The sequence below is a fragment of the Cetorhinus maximus genome, chromosome 12 (genome assembly GCF_964194155.1).
Source record: "Cetorhinus maximus chromosome 12, sCetMax3.hap1.1, whole genome shotgun sequence".
NCBI classification, from domain to species: domain Eukaryota; kingdom Metazoa; phylum Chordata; class Chondrichthyes; order Lamniformes; family Cetorhinidae; genus Cetorhinus; species Cetorhinus maximus.
Window position 1 is genome coordinate 56,336,655 of NC_135890.1, and position 14,272 is coordinate 56,350,926.

The 14,272-nt window shown below is 46.7% G+C and overlaps 1 protein-coding gene across 7 annotated transcripts in view; it reads left to right on the forward strand.

Moving 5' to 3' along the window:
* The window catches only part of rassf8b (Ras association domain family member 8b), a 124,648-nt gene that overhangs the window by 85,772 nt on the left and 24,604 nt on the right, over positions 1 to 14,272 (forward strand). For 4 of the 7 annotated variants that reach the window (XM_078553662.1, XM_078553656.1, XM_078553658.1 and 1 more), the window contains one exon: positions 11,620 to 11,786. In XM_078553662.1, coding sequence (XP_078409788.1) covers positions 11,684 to 11,786 — 103 coding nt within the window. In that variant the 5' untranslated portion in view covers positions 11,620 to 11,683. Of the gene's footprint in view, positions 1 to 1,893; positions 2,151 to 2,233; positions 2,450 to 11,619; positions 11,787 to 14,272 lie in introns of those variants that run through there. The other 3 variants (XM_078553660.1, XM_078553659.1, XM_078553657.1) reach the window with 3 other exon arrangements.

A 14,272-nucleotide genomic window follows, 5' to 3' on the forward strand; every position in this document is an offset into this window, starting at 1 on the left:
GCCTGAAAAATGAAATCTCGTGAACTGATAATACACAGGTTACAAGATTTAAAAAAAAATCAAGGATATAGATTTGAAATGGAAAATGTTTCCAGGTTTTGATGGAAAAGCATAGGGAAGCGGGACTAATTGGATACTCCTTACAGGAGCTGGTGTAGACACTGTGGGCCAAGTGGCCTCCTGTTGTTGTAAGATTCTCTCCCACACAAATGCATTGTAGTGCTAGCAGATACCGATTTAAACACCTTAACACCTCCTTTAGCCCTCACCACTACCATTAACACCCCCTTTGTCCTTTTGTTCATGACATCTTTGTCAATCTCTCCTTTGCCTCCTCCTATCACTGGCCTTCTATCCAGCTTCACCTGTCCCACCCCCCTTAAACAGTGTAAATTTCATCACATTTTTACTCCCTTAGCTCTGAAGAAGTCGTATAGACTCGGAGGGTTAACTCTGTCTCTCTCCACACTTGCTGCTGTCAGACCCGCTGAGTTGTTGCAGCATTTTGTTTTTGTTTCACATTTAAGTTGGAACTTTCATCGAAGAGTCAGGTCATGCAGCTGAAAGGAAGGCCCTTCGGCCCTTCAGCTGCTGTAATATTTCATTGTGAGCTGCTCTTCTGTGTGTACAGAGATTTTCCGAAGTAGGTTTTGTGAGGGCGAGGCAAATTCCGTCGATTTGATGATCACTGATGTTGAAAACATGGACCTGTGGAACATTCCTGTTGTGTTGCAGTGCTTGGTGTACATGTCTAATTTTCCATGCATTTTAAAGGATTTATAGTAACACGTGCTCGATATTGTGATCAGGGCCGCCGACTCTGGATGCATTGCCGGTGGTTTCATTATGTGACTCGCCCGCCTCCAACAGCGGGTCGAACAACCTCTTTTCCCCCTTGAGAATAATGTAATGCGTACTGAGCACATAGAATGTACACCGCTTTCTACCCAATACCCCTGTGTCCCACTCTCCCCTGGGCTGCTCCTGGCAGTGCCCAGGAGATTAATGACTGCAGACTCCAGGGAAGTGCTGGAGGGGGTTGGCAACGCTTAACAATGATCTTTACCGCAGCTGGATCCAAGTTATTAAAGTTCCGGCACTTGGGATTGACTGTAAGTGTCGCAGCTCCGGTTGGTTTCAGCCATGGACCTAAGTGGGCTTCAGTGTGGGATCGGACTGTGTTTTTAAAGTGGTACAGTCTGGTTAATGTGTTGTGAGAAATCTGACCAGTGTACAGTAAATGGGGAGGAGGAAGGGGGAGAGTTAATGGTGTCGAGTTGAGGGCTGCCACTTTAAATGAAAGAATCTTATTATTGCTTATGTTTAGTTCTGAAAACAATGGGAAGCCTTGCTGCCAAAGGGGAAGTTGATGTGGTCTTGCCGCAGTTTGGCTGCTTTGGTACAAGACTGGCTGAAGAGGCACAGTGGTGTGCTAAGGACTGAAATGGGTTTTGGGAACAGGCTGTTATAGGAGCTGCGCCTTCTCTGGATACTCCCTGTGAGGGCCCCTTTTAAGATGTATAGTACTGTCTCGATGCGTAAACATTTACATACCAGGAACTGGTCAGCCTTACTCTTGGATCATCAGGTCTTTGTGCATTGTTTAGTTTCTTTCCCACACGGACGCCCACCCACCCCACTCCCTGCAAAAGAAACAGAGCATTTTCGTTAAGGCTTTCAAAGTTGTCACTTTTATTAAAGTGCTGGAAACTTTTAAAAATCAAAGGAAATGGGGGTTGGCGATGGTGGTGTGGACAAGAGCACATTATTGGTGTCAGAACTGGAGTTCGCTGCTAACTCCGAGATTTAAAAAAAAACTTTCAAAAGTTGTCATAACTGTTGCAGTACAGGAAACGAACTTTATTTGGCTCGGAGCTTGGCTCATCAAACTTCAGTTCTGACACCATTACCATGCAAATAGGATCAGTTTCCATCAACCAGCTGATGTCAGCTATTCCTTTGCACTGTACGGCCCAGCAAGTGGCCGTTAAGTAACCTGGCCCCTCTATTTCTGTCACTTGGACTTTCTAACTTGCACTTTATTGTTTTCTTTTAAAATTCCGGATGGTTAAAAAAAAAAGTTGGGGGGGTGGGGTGAGGGAGCCGCAGAATGATGCAGTGGTGGGCTTGTCCCTGCTAAGCCTCACAAGGTAGGTCTCTCGTTGTCGTTTCCATTGACCACATCAGAACGTATCTCCACCCCCACCACCCTCCGCCTCCCCTCCCCCGATGTTTGAGTTTAGTTCAGTGCAGAGCAGTATGAAGGACATACCGCCCTGAGGGATATGGAGACTCAGCGTAGTAGAAGCAGCAGCAGCAGCCAGCACAGAGAGTCCAGACAATGGAATGTTTAACGACAGAAAGCTGAGTTACCCAGGGCTAGCCCGGAGCCTCTTTACTGCCAGTCAGTTGGAGCCGGTGTTAGAAGGAAGCACTCTATTCCCGGTAGGTAAGGAAACTTGATCATGCCGTAATACAGCGTTAATTCCAGTTACTGCTGGCTCATCGAGGATGGTTTTCGCTTTTTTTTTAAAAAAAAAAGTAAAATAAAAGTAAAACTGCTGCTTTTATTTGTTATATTCTAGCCCAGATGGTGGATAGACCTGGCTGAAAATTCAGCTCTTCCCTTTAGTTGTGTCTGATCAACTTGTCAAAAGTACACCGATTTATCCTGGGGTTTCTTGTTTAACCGAATCCAGACTTCATTTCTTGCTTGGAAAATACGTTAGTAAGGACGATCGTTATGGAGGTTTCAATCTTTAAGATAGTAAATATCTGGTGTTGTTTGGGAAATATAACAGCCAAAGAATGTCGGACACGCATGTTGTGTGCATTAGTAGGTAATTTAGTAGCAATTTTCCAGTCCTTAGTGCCAGTGGTAAAGAGTGTCTGTTGACCATGTGGATCTTAAACCTTTAAAAACTCACATCCCTACTGCCATATTTAGGCATTGGGTATGATCGTGACACACACACACACACACCAGAAAACATTAAAAGCTGTTTCATTTGACATTGCAACTGACACTTACAGCCAGTTCCGAACCACTTTGAGGTTTTAAGAACCCAACAATGAGGGGATATTGTCTTAAGTTTCTCCCTTGTCCTTTCCTTTCCCCTCTGAATTCCAGTCCAAAACAAAGTACTCTTGTGAGGCCAAGTATTGAGCATTGCATAACTTGCTGTCAACAGTAAGATATCTTCTCTCTGGAGTTTTGCCTCATCTGGAGACTCTTTTTACTTATTTTCCCCTCTTCTCCCAAGTCTTGCAGGATTTGTGCATCTAGATTTGAAGATGATGGATATCCAGTATCTCAAATTTCACTAACATTTCAACTGACTTAAGTTATATGTTGTTAGGGGGGTGGGGGGGGGTGTCTGCTGAGCTATTTCCCTTTGGTGGTTAGAGACTGTGCTTAACATATTGTGCGCTTAACACTGACTTTAGTATAGTTTGCTTCACCTCTTGCAGCACAGAAATGACTGAGGCACATGGTACTCGCATGTCGAGCTGAATTTTACACCCACCGCCCCTCCCCAGCCTATTTGAAGGCGGGGAGGGGGGGGCGCATAAAATAAAATAGTGGCTGTCCGCTTCCTTCCTGCCCACCCCTGTTTTACATGTGGCAGAGGAAGTCAGAAGCAAAGTGGGCAGCCTGGCAGCACTAACTGCATGGCTGCAGGAAGGGGGCTACCTCATTGTGCCCGTCAGAGGCATCCCTGCCAAAATTGTACCCCTCCCTTAAACCATCCCTGCCCTCCCCTCCCAGCCTCTGAAACACACTCCCCACCCCCTTCACCTCCTTGCTGGGGTCTGTCAGGCAGTCCAGTCCAAAATGCCCGGACTTTTTTTTTATTCAATCATGGGATGTGGGTGTCGCTGGCTGGGCCAGCATTTATTGTCCACTCCTAGTTGCCCTTGAGAAGGTGGTGGTGAGCTGCCTTCTTGAACCGCTGCAGTCCATGTGGTGTAGGTACACCCACAGTGCTGTTAGGGAGGGAGTTCCAGGATTTTGACCCAGTGATAGTGAAGGATGGTGATATATTTCCAAGTCAGGATGGTGAGTGGCTTGGAGCGGAACTTGCAGGTGGTGGTGTTGCCATCTATCTGCTGTCCTTGTCCTTCTAGATGGGTTTGGAAGGTGCTGTCAAAGGAGCCATGGAGAATTCCTGCAGTGCATCCTGTAGATGGTCTGCAGGAACTCACTTCTCTGAAGTCCCACCCTAAATCAGTGTAATATCGCCATGAGCAGCTGGGTATCGGGTCAATGGGATGCCCGTGGATGTTACGGTCGGGGAGGTGAGGACTCTGCACCACCGGCACTAGCTCCCCCCCCCCCACACTCCTGTAAAATCCAGCCCACAGTGATAATATGACATCGGGCAATTGATGGGATTGAGATAAAAGGGTCAATCTCCTCCTGTAGAGAGCCTGTCATTTCACCAATGGGAGCACTCGGTTTTAGATGGTGTATCCACAATTGTAAAAGTTTGCTACTTTTCTGGGTGCCCTTGCACCACCTATAGTCATTCACACAAGTGCATGCGCTGTAAAGTTTGAAAGCACCATAAGTGCGAAGACATTGACCTGTTCTGTGTAGATAATGATAAGAGTGAAGGCCTGGAGATTTAGGTGCAGTTTAAATCTGTTAGTTGTGCTGGAACAACACTTTTGATTGAAGATGTGCTGAATGAGTTTAATGGAACATGCAGTAAAAGCTAAAACCCATTCCTGGTCCATCTATTCAGTGCATTTCCAGTTTTCCATATATTCCTTGGTCATATGGTTTTCCTTCCTCATTGTCGTTTAAAAAAAAAATCATATAAATACTGTGGCTACAAGAGCAGGTCAGAGGTTTGGAATCCTGCCGGGAATAACTCACCTCCTGCCTCCCCAAAGCCTGTCCACCATCTTCAAGGCACAAGTCAGGAGTGTGATGGAATACTCCCCACTTGCCTGGATGAGTGCAGCTCCCACAACACTCAAGAAGCTCAACACCACCCAGGACAAAGCAGCCCACTTGATTGGCTCCCCATCCACAAACATTCACTCCCTGCACCACAGTAGCAGCAGTGTGCACCATCTACAAGATGCACTGCAGGAACTCACCAAGGCTCCTTAGACAGCACCTTCCAAACCCACGACCACTACCATCTAGAAGGACAAGGGCAGCGGATACATGGGAACACCTCCACCTAAAAGTTCCCCTCCAAGCCACTCACCATCCTGACTTGGAAATATATCGCCGTTCCTTCACTGTCACTGGGTTGAAATCCTGGACCTCCCTCCCTAACAGTACTGTGGGTGTACCCACACCACATGGACTGCAGCTCACCACTACCTTCTCAAGGGCAATTAGGGATGGGCAATAAATAGTGGCCTAGCAACCGACGCCCACATCCCATAAATGAATAAAAAAAGTTAGAGAATCTCGGAAGGCAGCAAGTTCAAATATCGCTTTAAGTGAAAGGCTATATTCCCCAGTGCTGTTGGTCCCTGACAGTTTTGCTTGCAATCAGAACTTTTTCTCTGATCACTATTGATGTAGTTTGTTCAGCAGTCTGAAATTGCTGACACATTGATTTCACATAAAACTTTGAGTTGCTTCAAATATATTACATCTTGTGCATCCCTCAACATTGTCCCCAGTTAATTAATATCACTCCAAAAGGATTCACCCTGAAATTAACTTGTTGGTTTAATAAGCAGTTGGTCCTGTGAGCGAGACCTTTCACAATGTTGATGGATGAGGCCTGTTATTAAGTTGCGAATGACAGTTAAAATTGGCTTGTTGGTTCCCTGTTAATTAGTGCTGACCACTGCCCTATTGTTCAGGATGTGCTACCAACGTTTTAATTTGAATATATTGAGTTCCTGGGATTCCATGGAATGGAATTTAAACTTCAGCATGTTTTACACTCGTCATCCTTTTCCAATATAAAAAAATGTAACAAATCACCAGTAATGCATGCTGATCTTCTTAATTGTTCTGCAGTTTTGTAATGTAGAATCGCAATGTATTTGTTCAGTGTTGTTTGTGCTAACGTTAGCAGGCACTGTTAGTGGGCGCAGTGTGGTGCACTGGTGGGCATCGTGGGGTGTGCTGGCAGGATGTACTAGTGGGTGCCATGGGTTGCACTGGCAGGCACAATGAGTTGTGCTGGTGGGCATGATAGGATGCATGGCGGGTGTCATGGGATGTGTTAACAGATGTGGTGGGGTATGCTGGTGGGTGAGGTGGTGCATTAGTGGATACCATGGGTTGCATTGGCAGGGTTGTGCTGGTGGGTACAGTGTGGTATACTGGGTGTGGTGGGCTGCACTGGTGGGTGAGGTGGTGCACTAGTGGATACCATGGGTTGCATTGGCAGGGTTGTGCTGGTGGGTACAGTGTGGTATACTGGGTGTGGTGGGCTGCACTGGTGGATGTGGTGGGCTGCACTGGTGGATGTAGTAGGCAGGCAGGGTAGGTGAGTGCTGGGGATGCATTCGTGGGTGCGGTGGGAAGCAGATATTTTTTGCAATGTTTTGGTTAATCACATTTTCATTTACTCATTAATGTAACTAACTTGTACGATATTGTTAAAAGCAAAATACTGCGGATGCTGGAAATCTGAAGCAAAAACAGAAAATGCTGGGAAAACTCAGCAGGTTTAACAGCATCTCTGGAGAGAAAAACAGTTAACGTTTTGAGTCCGTGTAACATGCTCTGAAGAAGAGCCATATGGATTCGAAACATTAACTCTGTTTTTCTCTTTTCTCTCCACAGATGCTGTTAGACCTGCTGAGTTTTTCCAGCAATTTTCTGTTTTTGTGGACGATATTGTTTCTTGTCCGAATATTGATCCTCAAGCCTAACCTTTAGTTGCTTCTGATCCACTTGATTCAGCCTTGTCATCTGGCAGTGTCAAGTGCCAGTTTTAAAATGTGTCCAAGGGTCTCCTGGCCTTCTTGAACTGACTGAGTGCAATAATATCATAACTATTGGTTTCCAGAGGATACTGGCTGCAAAGTTGACTTGTAGCTGGCAAGAGTTGGCACATACTGACTGACTGCTGGTGAATTGAACTTTAAGGCCAGAAGGGAGATGTGTCCTTTTAAGGCCAGTAATTGTTTTCCTGTGAGCTGCAAAAAAAGAGTTTTCTATTCGAGTCAGGTTAAGGCAAGGATGAAGTAGGAAGATACATACTCCAGGAACTCGAGCAGAAAGGCCACTGAGCTCCAAGGTCCCTCCAACCCTGATTTATATTCCTGTCCTTTTGATCAGCGCAATGTTCATGTTGGTTCATAATTAGGTGTCCAAATCCCAGACTCCCCTGGTACAAGCAGACCAAAGAATTATGCCTGCTTGTCTCAATGGGGTAGCACTCTCCCCTCCTGAGTCAGGCAGTCGTGATTTCAAGTCCTACTGCAGAGACTTGAGCACATAATCCAGGCTGACACTCCAGTGTAGCACTGAGGGAGTGCTGCACTCTCAGAGGTGCCGCATTTCTTTGAGGCATTGAACTGAGGCCCTGTCTGCCCCCTCAGGTGGATGTAAAAGATCCGAAAGCACTATTCAGAGAGGGGCAGGGCAATCCTCCCTGTGGTTGTTTATCTTCACCTTTGATGATTGTTTCAATTTCAGGTTTTCTTGAGGGGCAAGATTTTGCAAATATTTAAACATCAACGTAGAGTCAAACAATCAATAATTTCCAATTAACAACAATAACTTATGTTAAAGGTGCTATATAAATATAATGAAACATCCCAAGGTGCTTCAGAGGAGCATTATATAAAAAAATATGACATTGATCCACATAGGGAGATATTAGGTCAGATGACCAAATGCTTGGTCAAAGAGAGAGACTTCAAGGAGTATCTTAAAGGAGGGGTGTGAGATAGTTTGGCGGGGAGGTGTAGGAAGGGAATTCTAAAGTTTGGAGCCTGGACAACTGAGGACACCATCACCAATGGTGTAAGTCGGAGAGCACAGGGATGGTAGGGGAACAGGACTTGGTGTAAGTTAAGAAATGGTTAGCAGAGTTCTGGATGACCTCATGTTTATGAAGGGTAGAATGGTGGAGACCAGCGAGGAGTGCCTTGGAATTGTCACACCTAGAGGTAACAAAGGCATGAATGAGGGATTTTAGCTGTAGATGAGACAGGCACAAAGTCGAGTGATGTTACAGAGGTGAAAATGGGCAGCCTTCGTGATGGTGTGAGTAGGAGGTCAGAAGCTCGCCTCAGATCAAATGTGACACCAAGATTGTGAGCAGACTGGCTTCATGTCAGACTTTGCCAGGGAGAGGGAATTTGCCGCTGGGGAACAGTGTTTGGAGTGGGGACTGAGAATAATGCTTCCAGTCTTCCCAATATTTAATTGGAGGAAATTCCTGCTCATCCAGTACCAGATGTCTGATAAGCCGTCTGATAATTTAGCGATAGTAGAGGTGCCAAGTGAGGTGCTGGCGAGATAGAGCTGGGCGTTGTCAGTGTACATGTGCAAACTAACACTGCCTTTCGATGATGACACCAAGAGGCAGCCAGTGGATGAGAAATAGGAGGAGCTAAGAATCGATCCTTGGGTGACGTCAAAGGTAATGGTGTGCGAGTGGGAAGAGAAGCCACTGTGGGTGATGCTCTGGCTACGATTAGATCAATCAGAATGAACCAGGTGAGTGCAGTCGCACCCAGCTGGATGACAGTGGCGAGCTGTTGGAGGAGGATGGCGTGGTCAATCACGTCAAAGGCTGCAGACAGGTTGAGAAGGACGAGGAGGGAAAGTTTATCTTCGTCCCAGTCAGATAGGATGTCATTTGTGATTTTGGTAAGAGCTGTTTCAGTTGTGTGGCAGGGAGGAAACCTGATTGGAGAGATTCAAACAGGGAGTTCTCGGGAAGATGAGCATGGATTTGGGTGGCAACAACACGTTCAAGGAATTTGGAGAGGACAGGGAGGCTGGAGATGGGATGGTAGTTTGCAAGGATGGTGGGATCAAGGGTTAATCCTTTGAGGAGTGATGAGAGCTTCTTTAAAGGAGATAGAGATGACGGCGTCATTTTACATTTGTATCATGTTGTATCAATGTCCATCACCTAGAATGGCTCGGCAGCACCACTACTGACCGAGCTGGCCGAGTCCTAAAGGACATATCTGCTAGACTGGGCATGCAGCAGGTGGTGAGGGAACCAACAAGGGGGAGAAACATACTTGACCTCATCCTCACCAACCCGCCTGTCGCAGATGTATCTGTCCATGACAGTATCGGTAGGAGGGACCACCACACAGTCATTGTGAAGATGAAGTTCCGCCTTCACATTGAGGATACCCTCCATCGTGTTGTGTGGCACTACCACTGTGCTAAATGGGTTAGATTTCGAACAGATCTAGCAACTCAAGACTGGGCATCCATGAGGCGCTGTGGACCATCAGCAGCAGCAAAATTGTACCCGGACACAATCTGTAACCTCATGGCCTGGCATATCCCCCACTCTACCATTACCACCAAGCCAGGGGATCAACCCTGGTTCAATGAAGAGTGCAGGAGGGCACACCAGGCATACCTAAAAATGAGGTGTCAACGTGGTGAAGCTACATGTCAGGACTGCTTGCATGCCAAATAGCATAAGCAGCAAGTGATAGACAGAGCTAAGTGACCCCACAACCAATGGTTCAGATCTAAGCTCTGCAGTCCTGCCACATCCAGTTGTGAATGGTGGTGGACAATTAAACAACTCACTGGAGGAGGAGGCTCCACAAATATCCCATCCTCAATGATGGGGGAGCCCAGCACATAGTACAAAAAGCAAGACTGAAGCATTTGCAACAATCTTCAGCCAGAAGTGCCGAGTGGATGATCCATCTCGGCCACCTCCAGAGATCCCCAGCATCACAGATGCCAGTCTTCCGCCAATTCAATTCACTCCACGTGATATCAAGAAATGGCTAAAGGCACTAGATACTGCAAAGGCTGTGGGGCCTGGCAATATTCCGGCAATAGTACTGAAGACTTGTGCTCCTGAACTTGCCGCGCCCCTAGCCAAGATGTTCCAGTACAGCTCCAACACTGGCATCTACCCGGCAATGTGGAAATTTGCTCAGGCATGTCCTGTACATAAAAAGCAGGACAAATCCAACCCGGCCAATTACCGCCCCATCAGTCTACTCTCAATCATCAGTAAAGTAATGGAAGGGGTCATCAACAGTGCTATCAAGTGGCACTTGCTTAGCAATAACCTGCTCACTGATGCTCATTTTGGGTTCTGTCAGGGTCACTCAGCTCCTGACCTCATTACAGCCGTGGTTCAAACATGGACAAAAGAGCTGAACTGAGGTGAGGTGAGAGTGACTGCCCTTGACCACAGGGCCGCATTTGACCAAGTGTGGCATCAGGGAGCCCTAGCAAAACTAGAGTCAATGGGAATCAGGGAAAACTCTTTGCTGGTTGGAGTCATACCTAGCACAAAGGAAGATGCTTGTGGTTGTTGGAGGTCAATCATATCAGCTCCAGGACATCACTGCAGGAGTTCCTCAGGGTAGTGTCCTAGGCCCAGCCGTCTTCAGCTGCTGCATTAATGACCTTCCTTCCATCATAAGCTCAGAACTGGGGATGTTCACTGATGATTGCACAATTGTCGGCACCATTCATGATGCCTCAAATACTGAAGCAGTCCATGTCCAAATGCAGCAAGACCTGGAGAATATCCAAGCTTGGGCTGACAAGTGGCAAGTAACATTCACACCACACAAGTGTCAGGCAATGACCATCTCCAACAAGAGAGAATCTAACCACTGCCCCTTGACATTCAATGGCGTTGCCATCACTGAATCCCCCACTATCAACATCCTGGGGTTACCATTGATCAGAAACTAAACTGGACTAGCCATATAAATACTATGTCTACAAGAGCAGGTCAGAGGCCAGGAATCCTGTGGTGAGTAACTCACCTCCTGACTCCCCAAAGCCTATGCACCACCTACAAGGCACAAGTCAGGAGTGTGATGGAATATTCCCCACTTGCCTGGATGAGTGCAGCTCCAGCAAAATTCAAGAAGCTTGACACCATCCAGGACAAAGCAGCCCGCTTGATTTGCACTCTATCCACAAACATGGATGCCCAGTGGCTGCAGTTTGTACCATCTCAGGATGCACTGCAGGAATTCACTAAGACTCCTTCGACAGCACCTTCCAAACCCACGACCACTACCATCTAGAAGGACAAGGGCAGCAAAGACATGGGAACACCACCACCTAGAAGCTTCCCTCCAAGTCACTCACCATCCTGACTTGGAAATATATCGCTGTTCCTTCACTATCGCTGGGTCAAAATCCTGGAACTCCCTCCCTAACAGCACTGTGGGTGTACCTACACCACATGGACTGCAGTGGTTCAAGAAGGCAGCTCACCACCACGTTCTCAAGGGAAGTTAAGGATGGGGAATAAATACTGGCCCAGCCAGTGATGCCCACATCATGTGAAGGTATTTTTTTTTAAAAACTTGCACCTTCTACCACTTCAGAATTCAAGAATGTCCTTAATGTATGGCAGTTGACATCTTCCTGTAATTAGAGTTCTGGTAGCTATTCTATAAAGTAAGTAGAGTCATGTGTAATAATTGTTTCATCATGTGTTACAGTTGGTGAGTGCCAGCCTGCCACCTCCGCATTTGCTGGGCAATGAGGATGAGCTGACGGTATATAATGGAGCTGAAGGTATGGGTGGATGGAGTCCAGCGCATTGTGTGTGGCGTGACGGAGGTCACGACCTGCCAAGAGGTCGTCATCGCTCTTGCTCAAGCCATAGGTAAGATGCTGTTCGTTGATTGTTTCAATGTTTGGGTGAAAGATTTCCTTACCAGCTGTGGAAAAGAACATGGCCACTGTTTCTCAGCAGATCTGTGCGACCTGTCCGAGATAGGATCTCAGCAGAGTGGAGAAGCTGAGCTAAGCTGTACTGATCTCTATTGTGATGCATTGGCCCTCTGGCTAACTGTGGAGGCACAGTGTGTGTTCATGTGTTTCAAGTGTACTGTCACAGAATGATTGCCTACGTATATCATTATAATAGCATTTCTTGTGTCTGTTATGGACCTGATGAGCATTGAGCCTGCACTCGTTGTCAGTAGTTGTGTTTAAGCATCTTTTTATTCTGGTTGCTTATTTTATACTTAGTCACCCAGTTTTAACTTTCTATCGTAAGGTGGTCCTCTCACCTCCAATGTACCAGAAGACTGCATCAAAGGTAAGCCCCAAACACTCGCCATCTCCTTCCCCTTCTCTCCAGACATTCTCAATATCTCGCCCCTCCGCCCCACCCCCACCCCCCCTCCCCTGCATGACTTCTAATCCCTTACATCAAATCTGCCATTGGTTACTATCAGGCCTCCCATCCAATAGCATCGCGGCTGCTGCTGCTGATTCCTTTGGTCTAAGCTCCTGCCCCACGGACACTTTGCCTTGTGGGCCCGTCACTGTAGTCAGTAAAGGTAAAAAAAAGTAAAGGGGCATAGTTGGGGTGGGACTTGGGGGGGGTCGCGGGGGGTCACTAGTATAATTACCCATGAGTTAGAACTGTTCTTAATAGTTCTAACTCCTCCTGGGTAACTATTCTGCTAAGTGAGTCGGAAGCATCCAAAGTCTCTGACTTTAAATCGGAGTTTCAAATGGTTCCAGGCAGAGGGTAAATTGCCCAACAGGTGTTTAAACTTCCTGGGCAATTCCCATGTAGTCCTTGCTGTACCAAAGGGTCCTCCAGCTTATCATCCAGGGTACCTCCGGGGTATGACACGGAAACGGAAGATCTGGGCCAATCTGTTTTAGTGATGTTGATTGAAGTATGAATATTGGTCAGGATGCTGGGAGGAACTCTCCCGCTCCTCTTCAAAATAGCACCACAGGATCTTTTACAACTATCTGAGAGGGTGGACAGGTCCTCATGATATCTGAAGGACGGCATGTCTGACTGCGCTGCACTCCCTCAGTACTGCACTGGAATGTTGGCCATGATTTTGTGCTCAAATCTCTGAAGTATAACTTGACTCTCAACTTTCAGGATCAGAGGGGAGAGAGCTGCCACTGAGCATGGCTGATAAAATGAGTGAAGGTGTTGGTAAGAAATGGCAGACAGAGGGGAACCTGACAGATGCACAGCAGCTGGGAGAACGTGGGCTACATTTCCTCAGCCTGACCATCAATCTGTGTTGCCACGTCCTTGTCATTCTCCTCCACCTCCATCAAAACTGCCAGACCATGACCTTTCCACCTTGTCAACTCCATCCTTCCATGTGTCTCTCTCTACTGCTCCTGAACCCCTAGACACCCCAGGATCACCATTACCCCATTGCCCCTAGGACATCCTCCTAGTTATTAATTGAATATTAATTGTGTTTAATTGATTGCAGGCGCTGGGCATTAACTGGGGTCTCACTTGAGCCCCTATAAGTAAACACAGACTGAAACTTTGGCTGTTGGTTTAGGAAGTGTATTGTTGCACAGTATAACTGTAAATAAATGTTTATAAATATATGCAAAGATTGGCTTTAGTTCTATCCTTCACCAACCGACTGTAATGACTACCCCATAAGTGCTCTCGTCCCCAATCCTAGCAGATTTGCACATCTACTTTTAGTATCTGAAGGACCAGCCAGGTCTTTGGTCCCTATGGCCATCCATGGATAGTTGACTCATGATGGAGGGGTAGAGAAGAGTACAGCTGACACATAGCAAACCCTTTTAAACATAAAAAGCTGTGAGCCTGGTGAGGACAAGAGACCAGACTAGTGGTATAAGAAGGGGATGACACACAGGTTTGGTGGGGGGGTGGGGTTTGCTGCAAAGAAGAGGGATGATTCTCCTCCGCTCCAATCACCAAAAGAAATCACATTGCCGGTCACCGTCACCACTGGTCCCTCATTCTGACCAGTGTGACAGTTAATCTCTCAATCCTTCAACAGACACGTTGCCCATTCCTGTTTGGTCAGCTAGTACCAGTCAGGAGGGTTGTGAGACACATTGGTTCAGGAGTCTGAAGACGGAGGGGATTCCAGGAGCGGAGAGGTGGGCAGTGATTCTCTGCTGATCCACCATGAACAGCTTCACGTGTCCTCCTTCAGAATTTAATCTGCTCTTCTGTTTAAGTGAGAGTCAGAGATAAACTCGTACATAAGCAAAGCAACATGAAATAATAATCCAGGTCACTGACTTACAATCTCCACAAACATTAGGAATGTTGTTTACCAAATTCGAGTTGAGAAGAGATGCAAGTAACTCTTCCAGAATAATCTTTAATAA